The sequence below is a fragment of the Aquarana catesbeiana genome, linkage group LG05 (genome assembly GCF_042186555.1).
Source record: "Aquarana catesbeiana isolate 2022-GZ linkage group LG05, ASM4218655v1, whole genome shotgun sequence".
In the NCBI taxonomy this organism is placed as follows: Eukaryota; Metazoa; Chordata; class Amphibia; order Anura; family Ranidae; genus Aquarana; species Aquarana catesbeiana.
In genome coordinates, this window is record NC_133328.1 from 17,633,754 (window position 1) to 17,651,715 (window position 17,962).

At 43.4% G+C, this 17,962-nt stretch overlaps 1 protein-coding gene across 2 annotated transcripts in view; it reads right to left on the reverse strand.

The window, feature by feature from the left end:
* Nucleotides 1–17,962, reverse strand: part of VIPR1 (vasoactive intestinal peptide receptor 1) — a 409,687-nt gene that overhangs the window by 61,182 nt on the left and 330,543 nt on the right. For both annotated transcript variants that reach the window (XM_073629489.1, XM_073629491.1), the window contains one exon: nucleotides 31–184. In XM_073629489.1, the coding sequence (XP_073485590.1) occupies nucleotides 31–184 (154 nt within the window). The remainder of the gene's footprint in view (nucleotides 1–30; nucleotides 185–17,962) is intronic.

The window sequence follows — 17,962 nt, forward strand, 5'->3', positions numbered from 1 at the left end:
TTAAGACTTTTAAAAAAATATTTTACTCACCCCATCCAATAAGGATGTACCACCAGAAATACTTTCTCTCTGAGAAGAACGAGATGACGAGCAGATTGTGGAGGTAAAGGCCTTCAACCAGAAGCCAGAAGAAGTTGGCCATGATGCAGTACTGGAAAAACACCATTGCAGCTTTACATCCAGTCTGGAATAAAACATAAAGCCGTGTGATATTAACAATCAATAGATGCAAAACCCCACACCAGATGTGTCCAATATCAGCCCTCTAGTCCATGATCCTTATCTAATTTGGTTCTCTCTAGGTAAAGAGAATGTACAGTGTTTTTAAATTAGACATGAATATTTAGTATTTAATACTGTGTGCTGTGGTATGCTGCTTTGGAAAAACAGTGCAGATGTGATTTTCACTGCCTTTACTTGGACGCCTTAACCCAACTTGCTTTAAACGTGTGTTTGTAAACTTCCCACAATGCAACAATTATATGTAAATGGGCCCTTAAAGTAGATCTAAAAACAATTTTATTTTCTTCATTTTGGATAGGGTAGGGCAGGGTGAAAACCCTTGCCAGTTTATATTGTTTGCCATCTGTGACTCATTGGGCAGATTTCTCTTCACTTCCGGTCCAGTAGACTTAACAGGACATGAGAGAATATCTCTTTCCAATCTGAGGTACAGTATATCCCCTCCTAGACGATTGTCATGGGAAAGAATGTTCTTATTGGAAGATTTCCACGTATTCCTGTTCTGGTGGCAACTCAAAATTTTGGATTTAGTCTCACTTTCATTCCAGGGTTCCAACCCATCACCATTCCAAATCTAAAAAAAAAAAAAAAAAAAAAATACAAGAAAAAGAACCGCTGCTCCAGGTGTATAAATGTAAGGCTGATTGGAGTATCTTGCAGAGTGCTAGCCCCGGCCCGCCTCCGTGGGAAACTTGGAAAGAAGAAAGAAATGGCTGCACATCCAGGACTTCCGATTGCCTTTTATTTTGTTTCACAAAGATAACACCAAAGTCACCAAACTGTGGTCACGTAGACACCTTTCACACATACATCTTGTGCTTAATCATTAATGATTAAGCACAAGATGTATGTGTGAAACGCGTCTACGTGATCACAGTTTGGTGTCTTGATTAAGCACAAGATGTATGTGTGAAACGCGTCTACGTGACCACAGTTTGGTGTCTTTGGTGTTATCTTTGTGAAACAAAATAAAAGGCAATCGGAAGTTCTGGATGTGCAGCTATTTCTTTCTTCTTTCTAGAAAAAAAAATGCCTTTGGGTTATACTTTAAGGGGCTGTTAGGGAGTCCTGAGACTACAATCATTTTTTAATCAACCAAAAACTTTATTAACCACTTACCGGTACCTCGCTGGATTGGAAGAGTGATATCTCGGTCTTTGCTGCAGCAATGATCGAGATATAAGTTTTTAGGGTCGGTGATTCCCATCAATGTGAAAGTAATCCAGTGGCTTCTTATGCCGTGTACACACGACCGGACTTTTTCGACCGAACTGGTCCGATGGAACGAATCCGTCGGACATTCCGATCGTGTGTGGACTTCATCTGACCTTTTGTGTCGAAAATTACGACGGACCTAGAAATAGAACACGTTTCAAATCTTTCCGACGGACTCTAGTCCGATCGAAAAATCAGTTTGTCTGTATGCTAGTCCGACGGACAAAAAAAGGACGCAAGGGTACCTATTGGTTACTAGCTATTGGCTACTAGCTATGAACTTCCGTATTCTAGTCCGGTCGTACATCATCACGTTCAAAATGATCGGACTTTGGTGTGATTGTGTGTAGGCAAGTCCGTTTCGTTGGAAATCCGCCGGAGTTCAGGCAGACGAGAAGTCCGCTCGTGTGTACGCGGCATTAATCACATACAGGGGTTGGACAAAAATTAGGAAACACCAGGTATAAGAACAAAATCGTTACCGAATAAGGTGTCGGATCGCCTTTGGCATCCAGCATTCTCCTGGGAATTGACAAATATAAGTTTTGTATGGTGGATAATGGAATCTGATACCACTCTACAGGTGGTGAAAGCGGGTCCCACCCCCTTCCCACTGCTGCCTTTACCGGGCTCTCCGATGCGATTGGGGAGCCCAGTAAGGATGCAACTGGAGGCATCCTGTTCCTGGGGGCACAGCGAGAGGAACTGATGTTATTCCTCCCACCGTGTGACTTCAGAAACTGGAAACAATGAGGATTTAGTCACTTCCAGTTTTGGTCTGATTTAAACAGGCCGTTACCACCCTGTAAAAGCTGATCTTGGTTTGATGTAATGCTTTTAAGGGCATAGGAGAGATCTGGGGTCTAAAAGATTGGCATGCTGGTAGGTTAATTGGCTCCTGTCTAAGTTGGCCCTAATATGTGTATGGGTGTGAGCTAGGGACCTTAGATTGTAAGCTTCTTGAGAGCAGGGACTGATATGACTGTACAATATACTGTATACGTAAAGTGCTGCGTACGTTGACGGCACTGTGTAAGTACCTGTAATAATGATTTCGTCCTGCCCACTGGGGTCTAATCATAGGGACTCATAGAGACAAGTAGGCTGCATCATCACCCGCCGCCACTGCCTGCAACCCATGTTCTGGGACACAGGGATTTGCTTTCACTTCTACTTTGAGCGGCGCAAAAAGCAATTAAACAGGTCAAACTTGAAATACTTAATTAACTTCAGTCTTCTATTTTTTTTTAAAAACTTCAGCCCCGGAAGATTTGGCTGCTGAATGACCGGGCCATTTTTTGCAATTCAGCACTGCGACACTTTAACTGACAATTGCGCGGTCGTGCGACGTTGTACCTAAATAAAATTGATGTCCTTTTTTTCCCACAAATAGAGCTTTCTTTTGGTGGTATTTGAGCACCTCTGTGGTTTTTATTTTTTGCGCTATAAACAAAAAAAGAGTGACAATTTTGAAAAAAAAACAAAACAATATTTTTATAATAAATATCCGCCAAAAATATATATATATAAAAAAAACACATTTTTTCCTCAGTTTAGGCCGATATGTATTCTTCTACATATTTTTGGTAAAATTTATAGCGTCTACTAAATGGATTTTTGTTCCAAGGTTGTTGGCACCAACTTGTCTTGCGTATTACACGGTCAAACACAAATGTTGGCCAACAATTACGAATGTAGTGACGTACAAGGCGTACGTGATATCTCCATTACGAACGCTAGTTATATCTCCGGCTCGTACTTGATTTCGATCATGCGTCGACTTTTGTCCGACGGACTTGTGTACACACGATCGGAAAGTCCGACAACGAACATTTGTTGGCGGAAAATTTGAGAACCTGCTAGCCAACATTTGTTGGCGGAAAGTCCGACAACAAATGTTCGATGGAGCACACACACACGGTCGGACTCTCCGCCAACAAGCTCACATCCAACATTTGTTGTCGGAAAATCTGATCGCGTGTTCGGGGGATTAGAGTCAAGTTGCTGCAGCCGGAAGGGTTGGCAGGACTTGCACAGGACTTTCTGGGATCAGTGGTCCACCAAGATTCAGTTAGCGCAAAAAGTACTCTTTTCATCACTATGGGTTGCTACACCAAAATTCCCCCAATACAAACAAGCTGATAGACTGTTCGTTGTCTGGCAATGTGTGACTGGAGGCGAATGCCTGTCTACGCTCAGCGACCCCACGAGGGCACCGCTACAGTAGCAAGGTACTGAATAACCTCAATACAATATTTCCTGGGGATAACACCAGTGAGCGGGACTGACCTTCAAAACTTTTCCCAAAACCATGTCTTGTCCAAATAGCGAATGATTAAAAACACACACGGGAACCTCCCACCACACTTAACGCATTACAGCTGTGAGTAGTTTGCCGCCATATAAATGTTATCGGCTTATTTTAGAAAATAGCTTAGAAAATGTTTTCATAAATTAAATGCAGGGTAACTCCTCGTACATGGTGAAGACATTGGAATTAATCAAAGATTTATGCTTCGGAGTTTTCTTCAAGTTAATAAAGCCTGATTGCAGCCAAAACTTTCTGGGTTAGAACATTTGTCAGGTTTTATTGCTGTCCAAAAGTCTGTTGTAAAGATTTTTCCCAGTAAAATTACAAGCAAAGAGGTTCTTAAAGGGTTTCCATAAGGCAATGGTCTCCAAACTGCCACCCAGGGGCTGGATGTGGCCCTTTGCTAGCCTTTATCTGGCCTTTGGGACACTATTACATGCAATGACACCAACAATGGGGAATAATTCCTGCCACTATCGACAATGGAGCACTATTCCTCCCACTGACACCAATGATGGGGCACTATTTCTCCCAATGACACCAACGATGGGGGATTACTCCCCCCCACTAACACCAGTGATGGGACACTGTTCCTTCCAATGACACGAACGATGGGGCATTGTTTACTCTCACTGACACCTGGATATCCTCTACTCCCACTGGCTATACCTAAAGTCTGATGAACAGTAAACTGGCCCTTGGTTAGAAAGTTTGGAGATCCCTGCCATAAGGGATAGTTTAGTTATAGGTGGATTGTGGGGAGCTGAATCAGCCCCTGGCTTCTTATATGTCTTGGATGCTCCAACCATATAATCTCCCTGGCCACAAGTCTTGATTCTGTTCCTGTCTATCCAAGAGTTTTGGGTGTTCCTCTCCCCTTTTTGAGATGAGAAAGAGAAGACTTTTAGAAGCCTTTACATTAGACAAAAGAGAGAAATGACTGAAGAGGAAGAAGGACAGAGGGCTATGGTTCCAAAAGAGGGACAGTACCTCCAAGTAAAGGACAGTTGGCATCTATTGGGCGTTCCCACCAACTTTTGTATGTACCAGCTTCTCCTTTTACATTCTCCATTATATGAAATAAATTAAAAATCCACCGGTGTGCCCCAGAAGACATCAGTTGTGATGAAACGAGTAGGGCGGAGCCTGCTGTGATGTCATCGCATTACCAGAAGTCTGCGGGAAGCCATTTTGTATATTGTGTATAAAACCGTATTTGTTCACGGTGTTGGAGATAGCTCAACATGTTCTCTTTATATTTTGTATCATTATGATAATATCTCACAGTGTGTTTGCAGCCTTCTCCTAAAACATCATTTATGTCCCCGATAGTGATTAGCTACACCTGATTGAGTTTACAAGTTATTTTTAGGCCGGGGGTGATCCTTTTTCCAACTCAGTGGTTTTGTTTTTTGATTTTTTTTGGACATTTTGGTGTTACATCTTTCACTTGGATGTGATAAGTTGCACTAAGTAAATACAGCTGGATAAGACAAAAACTGTGTATGTCTTCATTTCAGGCTACAAAGTAGCAAAATGTGATTATTTAAAAGGGGGTGATTCTTTTTTTTTACCCACTGTACATATATTCAACTACTGGAGAGGTGTCTTGCTCTGGCCCCTATTTTCAAGTCAAGAGATGCAAATTATAGGCTTTGTATTGGGGTTGACTCTAGTCACTACAGACCAGCTTGGCACATAGACCACCTCTGACTACAAGATGCTCCTCATTTTATATCTGCCTGGGATTCTCCTTTCAGCCTGCAATGCAAAGCTCTACATTGGATTCTCAGGTCTACTATACCCTCAGCACAATAGAAGAGCAGACTTCTATTGTGCTGAGGGTATAGTTGATCTAAGAATCCATTGACATCCACAGCAGAAGCAGATTAAACTTGTTTGGAATTATTGTTTGGATTTATCACCGTCTGCAAAAGGTTAATCCATTTGTTTCAGAAAACTCCACCCCACGCCTTTATTTCTTTATTGCCACCATAAAGCGATTCATTTCTAAATACCAGTTAGGTTTAATTGGCTTTTTCTGTAGAGTAACCTTTGCCATGAAAATACTGGCATGGCTACTGGTGACTTTTCTCAGCGCTGGGAAGTTGAGAGAAATCGGGGTTTTAGTTTAACCTCCAACCACCCCTCTTGTCTAGCCAATGTCCCCTCTCTTTTCTTCCTTACAAATCGTCACTTCTTAAGGTCTACTGAAAAAGATTTTTTTTGGACCATAAAATGTTTTTATAGCAACAGATTTTTTCACCTGACCTCTAAATGACTGAACTGTTTTTTTTTTCAAATGCTAATTCAAAGGAAACAAAGTCATAAAAACTAAACCTATTTGGAAACTAGTCTGATTTATCACCTACTAAAAAAAGGTTAATTTATTTGTGTTTAAGAAATTTCCACTCCACGTCTTTATTTTTTTACTACCACCATGAAACAATTTATTTCCAAATGTCAGTTGGCTTCCATTGGCTGTTTCTGTAGAGTAACCTTTGCCATGAAAATATTAGCACAGGTATTGGTGACTTTTCACATTGCTGGGAGGTTAAGAGGAATCAGGGTTGTAGCGTAACCCCCAACCACCCCTCTTGTCTAGCCAATGTCCTCTGTCCTTTCTTCCTTACGAATCATCACTCCTTGAGGTCTACTGAAAAAAAACTTCTTTTTGGTACCATAAAAGGTTTTATACCAACAGATTTCTCTTTCGACCTCTAAATGACTGAGCTGGTAATTTCAAATGCTAATTCAAAGGAAACAAAATGATAAAAACTAAAAATCTTTGGGAAAATAGTCTGATTTATCACCTACTAGAAGAAGGTTCATTTCTTTATGTTTAAGAAAAATTTATTCCATGCCTTTATTTTTTTTACTACCACCATGAAACATTTAAATTTTCCAAATGCCAGTTGGGTTTAATTGGCTTTTTCTGTGGAGTAACCTTTGCCATTAAAACATTAGCACAGGTATTGATGACTTTACACCGATCTAGCCAATGTCCTCTGTCCTTTCTTCCTTACAAATCTTCACTCCTTGAGGTCTACTGAAAAAAAAAAACTTTTATGGTACCATAAAGGTTTTATACCAACAGAATTCTCTTTCGACCTCTAAATGACTGAGCTGGTAATTTCAAATGCTAATTCAAAGGAAACAAAATGATAAAAACTAAACATCTTTGGGAAAATAGTCTGATTTATCACCTACTAGAAGAAGGTTCATTTCTTTATGTTTAGGAAAAATTTACTCCATGCCTTTATTTTTTTTACTACCACCATTAAACATTTAAATTTCCAATTGCCAGTTGGGTTTATTTGGCTTTTTCTGTGGAGTAACCTTTGCCATTAAAACATTAGCACAGGTATTGATGACTTTTCACTGGTCTAGCCAATGTCCTCTGTCCTTTTTTGCTTACGAATTATCACTCCTTGAGGTCTAGTGAAAAAAAAACTTTTTTTGGTACCATTTACTACCACTATGAAACAATTAATTTCCAGATGTCAGTTGAGTTTAACTGGCTTTTTCTGTGGAGTAACCTTTGCCATGGAAGTAGCGTGACTACTGGTGATTTTTTTCAGCGATGGAAGGATAAAAGGAATCAAGATTTTAGCATAACTCCCAACTGCCCCTCTTGTCTCGCCAATGTCCCCAGTCCGTCTTTTTTGTCCAATTGTCCCTCTTGGAGGTCTAGTGAAAAAACCTTTTAGCTACAAAAAAAAATGTGTGTTATAGCAGAACATTTTCCAGTCCATGTCAGGAATTAACCACGTGTATACTGCGATGGATTAGTGCCAGGAAAGGAATATTACGGTATTTGATACAATTTTCAGTTTCCTTGTCCTCTAAATGACTGAACTGGTATTTTAAAATGCTAATTCAATGAAAACAAAGTGATGAAAAAAAAAAAGCATGTTTGGAAAAAAAAAAATCAGATTTATCACCTTTAGAATTAGTGTTAATCACTTTGTGTTTCAGAAAATGCCACTCCATTTTTATTGCCGCCATGAAGCCATTCATTTTTAATACTAGCTGGGTTTAATTGTCTTTTTTCTGTGGAGTCAAACGTGCCATTAAATTATTAATGTGGCTAATAGTGACTTTTCCCAGGGATAGAAGGAAGTGGGGAATCAAGTTATTAGCATAAAGCTTAACCGTCCCTCTTTATAAAGATTGGGTGGGGGAGCTTGTGACAAAGGAAAACCGAGAGGCACAATCCCCAAAAAGTCAATAGTGAATTCAGCAGGGTGTCCAAGTCTCCCACTAGGGGACATGGGTATGTAGGGGATTTCATGTCATTTACAGAAAAAATTCAATACATATTAAAAGCTAGAATATTTATTTATACTTAGTTTAAAATCTGGAAGTACAATCTAAAAACGTGAAAACAAGTTTTTTTAAGTGCCAAGTTTGTCATACAATCAACAAAGTACGAAGTAATAGTCAGATCAACGCGTTTCGCCCAGATCGGGCTTCTTCTGGATCCACAATGTATCAGCAGGCAGAAAAACAATTTGCCTTGCATAAGGGGATGCTCCACATAAAGCCTCATGCATCGAAGTAAATTTGAAGAGGGAGGTGCTGTTTTTTTTAACTCAAGCCGGTCCCACAGTATTGTTTTCCAGTCTGACTACAGGCAGGGTTGGTGGGTTTTCTTTTGTTGAGTCATGCGGATAGCAGGTGGGGCTTCCATTTGAGATTGTTCTTACTATCCTCCCTCTTCATATTACCTTGATGCATGAGGCTTTATTTGGATCATCCCCTTATGCAATGCAAACTGTTATTCTGCCTGCTGATACATTGTGAATATCAATTGAATCCTAAAAAAGCCAAAAATGGGCGAAAGGCGCAGATCTGACTATCACTTTGGTGGTTCTATGACAAACATGGCACTTAAAAAAAACCCGTTTCCATGTTTTTAGATTGTACTTCCAGACTACCGTATATACTCGAGTATAATTATAAAAAATAATAATATTTTTTCCTGTATATTACTTCCGTCAGGCACGTGAAATCCCTTACATATCCGTGTCTCCCCTAGTGGGAGACTCAGGGACACCCTGCTAATTTCACTGTCCCTCTTGTTTAGCCAATGTCCCCTGTCCATTGTGTCCCCAACTGTCCCTCTTTGAGGTCTAGCGAAAAACCCTTAGCTGCTAAAAATGTTTGAAGAGCAACAGATTTTTTTTCACTTGACCTCTACATGACTGAACCAGTATTTTTACTAATTCTAAGGAAATAAAACGTTGAAAAAAATAATAAAAAATAAAAATAATCTGATTTATCATGTTTTGAATGAAGGCTAATCTCTTCCACTCATTGCCTTTCATTTTTAATTGCCACCATGAAGTCGTTCAATTCCAAATGCCAGTTGGGTTGAATTCTCTTTAATTGTCTTTTTTCTGTGGAGTAACTTTTGCCATTAAAACATTAGCGCAGATACTGGTGACATTTCTTAGTGATAGGAGGATGAGAAGAATCAATATTTTGATACTGTCCCTCTTGGAGGTCTAGTGAAAAAAAAAATTTTAGCTACTAAAAATGTGTGCTATACCGTAGCAAAACATTTTTCCCCTGACCTCTAAAAGACTAAACTAGTAAATTCAATTGCTAATTTAAAGAAAACAAAAAGTTATTCGGAAAATAATCTGATTTATCACTTTTGAAGTTCATTTTCTTTGGGTTACAGGAAATTTAACTCCATGCCTTTATATTTTTATTGCTGCCATGAAGCCATCCATTTATAAATACCAGTTGGGTTTAATTAGCTTTTATGGAAAAGGAAAATTTGTCCTGAAAATGTTAATGTGGTTAATAGTGACTTTGCTCATCGATAGAAGGGCGAGGGGAATTAGGATTTTAGTATAACTCTCAACTGTCCCTCTTGTTTAGCCAATGTCCCCTCTCCATCCTGTCCCCAACTGTCCCTTCTTTGAGGTCTAGTGAAAAACTTTTCAGCTAATAAAAATATTAATATAGCAACAAATTGTTCGCCTGGCCTCTCAATGATTGAACCTGTGTTTTAAATGCTAGTTCTAAAGAAAACAAAGTGATGAAAGAAACGGATTTCAAAAATAGTCTGGTTTATCACCTTTTGGACGAGGGTAAATTTTTTCCTAGTATTCCAGACAATTCCACTCAACATCTCTCTTTATTTACTGCTGCCATAGAGCCATTTATATTCAAATACCAGGTGGGTTTCATATCTGTGGAATAACTTTTGCTGTGAAAATATTAGTATAGCTGCTGTTGATTCTTCTCTTGGGAAGCCAAGAAGAATCAAGCTTTTAGCATAACTCCCACCCATCCATCTTGTCTAGTCAATGTACTCTGTCCATCTTTCCTCCCCAACCATCCCTCTTGGAGGTCTACTGAAAAATCCTTCTAGCTAAAAAACAAGAGGAGTTAGGATTTTGGCATAACTCCCACTCGTCCCTCTTCTCTAGTCATGGTACCTTGTTCATCTTTCCTCCCCAACCATCCCTCTTGGAGGTCTAGAGAAAAATCTTTCTAGCTACAAGACAAGATTTTGGCATAACTCCCACTCGTCCCTCTTGTCTAGCCAATGTCTCCTGTCCATCCATCCTCTCCAACAATTCCTCTTCCATAACCAACATCACCTGTCCATCCTAAAGCCTAGTACACACTATCCATTTTTTCGTCCAACCCAGCAGGCTGAACGAAAAAAAAACTGAAGAACTCAAGAGGAGATCCTCTACTAACAATCTGATGTTAGTACAGTGACCTCTCAGCTGAGCTATTGTGTTCAGACAGGGGGACACCAACGTCCATGTCTGTGCTGATTGGATGCCAGTCAGACCTTTTTCAGTCATGCCCTTTCGACAGAAGCCAGACATTCAGCCAGCTTCCGTCGGACCAGCTGCTGTATACACAGACTGAATGTGGGCCGGGTTCTATTGAACGGGCTGATACTGCCCGATATTTGGCTTTACTCACCAATTCCTCTTTGAGGTTTAGTAAAAAAAAACATTTTAGCTACTGTATCGTTACCCCCCCCACAGGAGCCGCTAGATTTAGTTGTTTTTTCCCCTGAAAAGTGCAGAGGCAGCAGGGCACAAAGTAGAAATTCAATCACTCAAATTCAATCAGGCTGAAATGAACAGTCTAGGGGTTTGTCTTTTTGTAATTTATTATTTTAAACAGGGCAGGGGAAAAAGGGGTGTGGAATAATGTTCTACTCAGTAACTGTGGCAAAAAGGAAGGTAGATTGTACCAGCCTTTAGGATCACAGCTGAGGACCATGAAGTATCTTTAGCACAAGTAGACATAGATTGGAACAGTCTAAAGGTTCACAGCTGGGGACCATGAAGCAGCTTTGGCACAAGTAGAGGTACTACTCACAGATCTTGGAACAGAGTGAGTTCAGAGGATTAGTCCCTTGTAATCCAGTATCCAGCTCAGAAGGGGCTCCAGCAGTGGCGGCCGGTGGTAAATTTTTTTGGGGGGGCGGCAAACAGTTCCACCCCCCCACTGTTGGTCGGCGGGTGGGTCTGGTGCACTTACCCCATCTATGCAGTGATTCACCGGCGGTGGCGACAGCTTACCCTACCTCTCCACAGGCATCAGCAGCTTCTGTTTCCACCCTCCTCCTTGGCGGCCAATTAGGAGTCTTCTCTTTTTGACCAATCAGATATTCATTCACTGTTGTAACACCTGGGTGGGCTCAAGGCGCAATGCTCTGAGTTCTGAGCCCAACCTATTTTGAAGCCTTAAAAAAAACCCACCCCTGCCGCTGTAATTCAGGCACCCAGCGTCCTGAAAGGGGCCGGACGCATGAAAAGATTCATGCTATGCATGAATCTATCCATTATTCATATAGGGGGTGGCGTGGATAGAGGGGGTGGCGCCCGGGGGGCCCCTAATGGACAGGCCGCCACTGGGCTCCAGGGGCACACAGGCCCCTGAACCACAGAAATCCATTCCCCAAAAGGGAAGAAGACCATCACCTCAGGGCTCCAGACTATTTAACAACAGCCCAGCCACCATCTGGGCACACCTCCCCAGGGATTGGCTGGACCCTGTGCAAAATAACACTATTTTGGGACCATTGTCATTTATACAGCGATCAGTGCTATAAAAATGCACTGATTACTGTGTAAATGACACTGGCAGAGAAGGGGTTAAACACTAGGGGGCGATGAAGGGGTTAAGTGTGTAGGGAGTGATTCTAACTGTGGGGGGGATGGGCTACTACTCACATGACAGCGATCACTGCTCTCGATGACCGGGAGCAGTGGATCTCTGTCATGTCACTAGGCAGAATGGGGAAATGCCTTGTTTACAAAGGCATCTCCCCGTTCTTCCGCTCCGTGACACGATCGCAGGCACCCGGCGGACATTGAGTCTGCGGGACCCGTGGTCACGGTCACGGAGCACGCGACGGGCGCGCGCGCCCACAATGCCACTTCTTAAAGGGGGCATACCTGTACGCCCATTTGCCCAGCCGTGCCATTGTGCCGACATATATCGTCGTGCGCTGGTCGGCATGCGGTTAAGGTCAAAATGCTTTTTTTCAAGTTTTAGTAAGAGGAGGAGGTAAGTAAGGTAGTAAGGAGGGATTAGAACATGTTATATTCTTATAACTTTCTTTGTCCCCACTCTGGAGATTTGCAGTGACCCAGGTCCCCAGGGCTTCGAAACTCAGCCTCCACCATTGCTCCAGTCCACAGTGCTCACGCACCCTGAGCAGTGCTGTTGATTGGAGTAGTGTGCAGCAGGAGTGTGGAACCACCAGAGACCCGGGCTGGCTGGGAATTTCCCCAGTGGGGAGACAGATCTCTTCTAATTTTCCCCTACTACATGAACAGTGATGTTGATTACAGTAGTCTGCAGTGGAAGTGTCGGGCCATTGGAGACCCGGGCTGTTGGACTGTGTGGTACAGTAGCGGTCCGACTCACCAACGTGAGCACTTAATATTTTTACCCTTACTGAAGCTCTTAGCAAAACCTAAAAAATAAGCATATTTATAACTGTATTCGTAGCCTGACTGAATTACCGTAATAAACTGAAAAGGTTCGATTGGGTTTTAAAGTGATTGTAAACCTGTCAGGGCTGGGCTCAGCCCTTCCTTCTCTGAGCTGGCCGCTCAGCTGTCGGCTAATTGCCAGCTCCTATCTCTCCACAGTTACTCAGCTGTTGATGATATCCTGCTCGTCAGTCCTGCCTACTTAAGCCGTCTAGCCCAAAGGATCTCTGCCTTTGCCTTGGTCAGCATCACAGAGAAGATCTCCTGCATTCCTGTTAAAAGACTTGCTTGGCTGACATCACTTCTGGCTTCAGATCCTGCGTGCCGTTTTACTACGCTCATCTCTGGCTCCCTGACATTTGGCTTGTCTGACTATCCGTTCTGGTTCCTGAACTCTGGCTATGTTTTGACTACGTTTGTTCTATTTACTTTTATTATTAAACAAGTGTATTTAATGTACTTCTGTCTCGGTCTGATCTCATGATTTCTGATAAAAACCCATAGGCCTCATGCACACGGACGTTTTTACAGCTGCTTTTTTGAGCTTTTTTGCAGCTTAAAAAGGCCCCTCTATGTTAGTCTATGGCTTCATGCCCACCTAGGCGTTTTTGAGCTGCAAATGGCATAGGCGTTTTTAAGTTGTAAAAAAAACCCAGGACCAGTGGGTTCTGAGAGACGTTTTTCAGCTGTAAAAACGCTCTAACGCTGATAAACGCTCAAAAACGCTCAAAAACGTCATTCACCAACGTTTTTTAACGTTTTTGATCCATTGAAAAAAAAAAAAAAAAAAAAAAAAAAGCTAAAAAAACGCTAACGCGGAAAAACGTTTAAAAACGCTCAAAAATGCTATTGCAAAAACGTTGAAAAAAGCTGAAAAAAGTTTTAAAAAATCACTGCAAAGATACTGGCGTTTTCATAACGTTATTTTAACAGCCTGTGTGCATGAGGCCTTACATATACCCAGAAAAGTGACTAGTCTCAGAGATGAAACAAATCCTTCTACATAAGTTGTACCTGTTTATGTGCAGCCCTCTCCCCTGTACATCTGTTCAAAGTCCAGAATTTACAGAGCAGTTCTCAGCTCCAGAACTCCAGAAAGCAGGGGGTGAGGATCTGATGTCACACACTGCACAGCATACAGCACAGAGGAGCTGAGTGTAATCTGAGACCTGAGTGAAGGGAAATGACACCCCCCTACACAGTCTTAAAGGGAAATATGCACAGCTGAGGCTGTCAATCACCTGCTGTGTGCTGGGGGGGGCTATTCCCCAGAATTCTGTGGTGTCAGCAGCCATAACCCATCACAGGGGACTCATACAAACAGCAGAGGAAAGAGAGAGCGGATGGAATCACACAAGGTGCTTTGGATTAAGGCAAGTACACACTATAGAAGGACATACTTTGTTCATTTTTCATTTTGGAGGTTTACAACCACTTTCAGGCAATGCTCACAGCTGCTTCTATACATAGAGATATCAGAGAGGATTCCTTCTTGCAGATTATGATCCTAATTGTTACCATTCAGCCCGGTCTGCTGACATCGCCAGTGCAATCTCAATCACAGACACTTGTCAATGCCAGCACAAATACCAGACATTCCCCTCATATTCCCACTTTCATCAATCATCCGAACTTCAGCACTTGTTTATGGGGAATCCTTAATCTTCTTAATGTGTTTTAGATAAACATGTGAATGTAATAAGCGTAATATAAATAGCCTTATCAAAGGTATGTTAATGTATTAAACCCCTTTTCTATGTATAGTTTGTAATTACATGGAGATATCCATAATTGCTCAGCGATATACAGTGGATCCAGAAAGTATTCACAGCGCTTCACTTTTTCCACATTTTGTTATGTTACAGCCTTATTCCAAAATTGATTAAATTCATTATTTTTCTCAAAATTCTACAAATAATCCCCCATTATGACAACGTGAAAAAATGTTTGTTCAAAATCTTTGCAAATTTAGTAAAATAAAAAATGAAAACAATCCAATGTACATAAGTATTCACAGCCTTTGCGATGACACTCAAAATTGAGCTCAGGTGCCCCCTGTTTCCACTGATCATCCTTCAGGCTGGGTTCACACCAGTGCGACAAACGCTCCGACACTGGGAGCTCATGTCGCATGACGTGTGAAAATCAATGTTTCCCTATGGGAGCCGTCCTAACTGGCCGACACAAGTCGTTCCGACTTTAGAAATGCTCCCTGTACTGCTTTGGTCCGACTTTGATCCTACTTCAGCCCACTGACTATCATTGAAGTCGGATCGCCATCTCGCATGATCCGACTTTGGCATGCGACTTGTGCTTAGATGATCTTGAGGAGGAACTCCGCGCCAAATTTTAAATACAAAACCGGCATGGGTTCCCCCTCCAAGAGCACACCAGGCTCTTGGGTCTGGTATGGTTTTTAAGGGGAACCACCTACTCCGAAAAAACGGCGTGGGGGTCCCCCCAAATCTATACCAGACCCTTATCCGAGCACGCAGCCCAGCCGGTCAGGAAAGGGGGTGGGGATGAGCGAGCGCCCCCCCCCCCACCTGAATCGTTCCAGGCCGCATCAACATGGGGGGGTGGGTGCTTTGGGGCATGGGGGCTCCCTGCAGCCCCCCACCCCAAAGCATCTTGTCCCCATGTTGATGAGGATAAGGAAACAAACAAAGGCGCCTCTAAGTGTAGAAGAAAGACAAGTTTAATGCCCCAACTGGGTTCCAAAAACACTTACAAGATGGAAGGTGTAGTCAGGCACTTCGTAAGTGGAGCTGCATTGGAAAGGGTCACAGTGGGAGGAAGCATTCAGAGCGGATGGATGTGGTACAAGGCAGCGGCAGTGTGGAACAGAGGAAGCCGCTGTGAGGCCGGTGTCGTTAGCACGAAGAGACGGCGTAACCGGTAGTGATGTCATCCACTGGAGCGGTTCCTTAACCAGCCTGGACCGCAAACAGACAGCCAAAGGGAGGAAGTGTCGTCATCAATAAGGCTTATTGATGACGACACTTCCTCCCTTTGGCTGTCTGTTTGCGGTCCAGGCTGGTTAAGGAACCGCTCCAGTGGATGACATCACTACCGGTTACGCCGTCTCTTCGTGCTAACGACACCGGCCTCACAGCGGCTTCCTCTGTTCCACACTGCCGCTGCCTTGTACCACATCCATCCGCTCTGAATGCTTCCTCCCACTGTGACCCTTTCCAATGCAGCTCCACTTACGAAGTGCCTGACTACACCTTCCATCTTGTAAGTGTTTTTGGAACCCAGTTGGGGCATTAAACTTGTCTTTCTTCTACACTTAGAGGCGCCTTTGTTTGTTTTCTTGTGTTTCTATAGACCCTGCTTCAGTCTTATTAAGCTGCAGCCCTTTGTGTTGAAGAGTACCATCCCATTTATTTCCATCACTTCCACTAGCATCTTCATGCTTATTTGGGACTGCCTTATATAGAGACATTATCTAGACTATACCAGCCCTGTGCGCCCTATTGAAATATTTTTTAAATATTCTTTGATTTTTTATTGATGAGGATAAGGGCCTCTTCCTGACAACCCTGGCCGTTGGTTGTCGGGGTCTGTGGGCGGGGGGCTTATCGGAATCCGGGAGCCACGCATACGGCATTACAGTGGGAGAGAGCGTCGTGTCAACATCGGAGGAAGAGAAGAGGGGAGAAGACAGCGGAGAAGACCGGGCCACCACTAGCAAAAGAGACAGCAAAAGAGCAGAAGATAGTGGAGGAGCCTGGCAGAAGATACCGGAGAGTGGGAGAAGAACCGGAGAGCGTAGAGAAGAGGCCGGAGAGCGCGGAGAGGAAGGAAGACACCGCGGAGAAGAAGGAAGAGACCCTTGAAGTCGGAAGAAGACCCCCGGAACTGCCTAATAAATTATTTTAAAAACCTGTCTAGTGTGTTTTTTTATTGACACTTTTTTCCCTAGGTGAATGGGTAGGGGTACAATGTATCCCATACACATTCACATAGGGTGGGGGGGCCGGGATCTGGGGGCCCCCTTATTAAAGGGGGCTCCCGGATTCCGATAAGCCCCCCGCCCGCAGACCCCGACAACCAACGGCCAGGGTTGTCGGGAAGAGGCCCTTGTCCTCATCAACATGCGGACAAGGTGCTTTGAGGTGGGGGGGCCGCAGGGCGCCCCCATGCCCCAAAGCACCCACCCCCCCATGTTGAGGGCATGTGGCCTGGTACGGTTCAGGAGGGGGGCGCTCGCTCGTCCCCACCCCCTTTCCTGACCGGCCGGACTGCGTGCTCAGATAAGGGTATGGTATGGATTTGGGGGGGACCCTCACGCTGTTTTTTCGGCGTAGGGGGTTCCCCTTAAAATCCATACCAGACCCAAGGGCCTGGTATGCTCCTGGAGGGGGAACCCATGCCGTTTTTTTCCCCCTCAAGATTCATACCAAACACAGTACCTGGTATTGGCGAGGATCCAAGTCGGATCCCCGTTCATTGAAAGTCGGACGTATGTCGGCTTTAAGTCGCGGGGCAAAGTCGGATCCAAAGTAGGACGGCCATCGTGTCGCACCAGTGTGAACCCGGCCTAAGATGTTTCTACAACTTGATTGGAGTCCAAGTGTGGCAAATTCAGTTGATTGGACATGATTTGGAAAGGCACACACCTGTCTATACAGCCCCACAGTAAACAGCGCATATCAGAGCACAAACCAAGCCATGAAGTCCAAGGAATTGTCTGTAGACCTCCGAGACAGGATTGTATGGAGGCACAGATCTGGAGAAGGGTACAGAAAAATTTCTGCAGCATTGAAGGTCCCAATGAGCACGGTGGCCTCCATCATCCATGAATGGAAGAAGTTTGGAACCACCAGGACTCTTCCTAAAGCGGGCCGCCCGGCCAAACTGTGCGATCATCAGGAAGGTGACCAAGACCCGATGATCAATCTGACAGAGCTCCAGCGTTTCTCTGTGGAGAGAGGAAAACTCTTGAGAAGAACATCCATCTCTGCAGCACTCCACCAATCAGGCCTGTATAGTATAGTGGTCAGACAGAAGCTACTTCTCAGTAAATGGCACTTGACAGCCCGCCTGGAGTTTGCCAAAAGGTACCTGAAGGACTCTCAGACTATGAGAAACAAAATTCTCTGGTCTGATGAAACAAAGATTGAACTCTTTGGCCTGAATAGCAACTGTCATGTCTAGAGGAAACCAGGCACCTGGCCAATACCATCCCTACAGTGAAGCA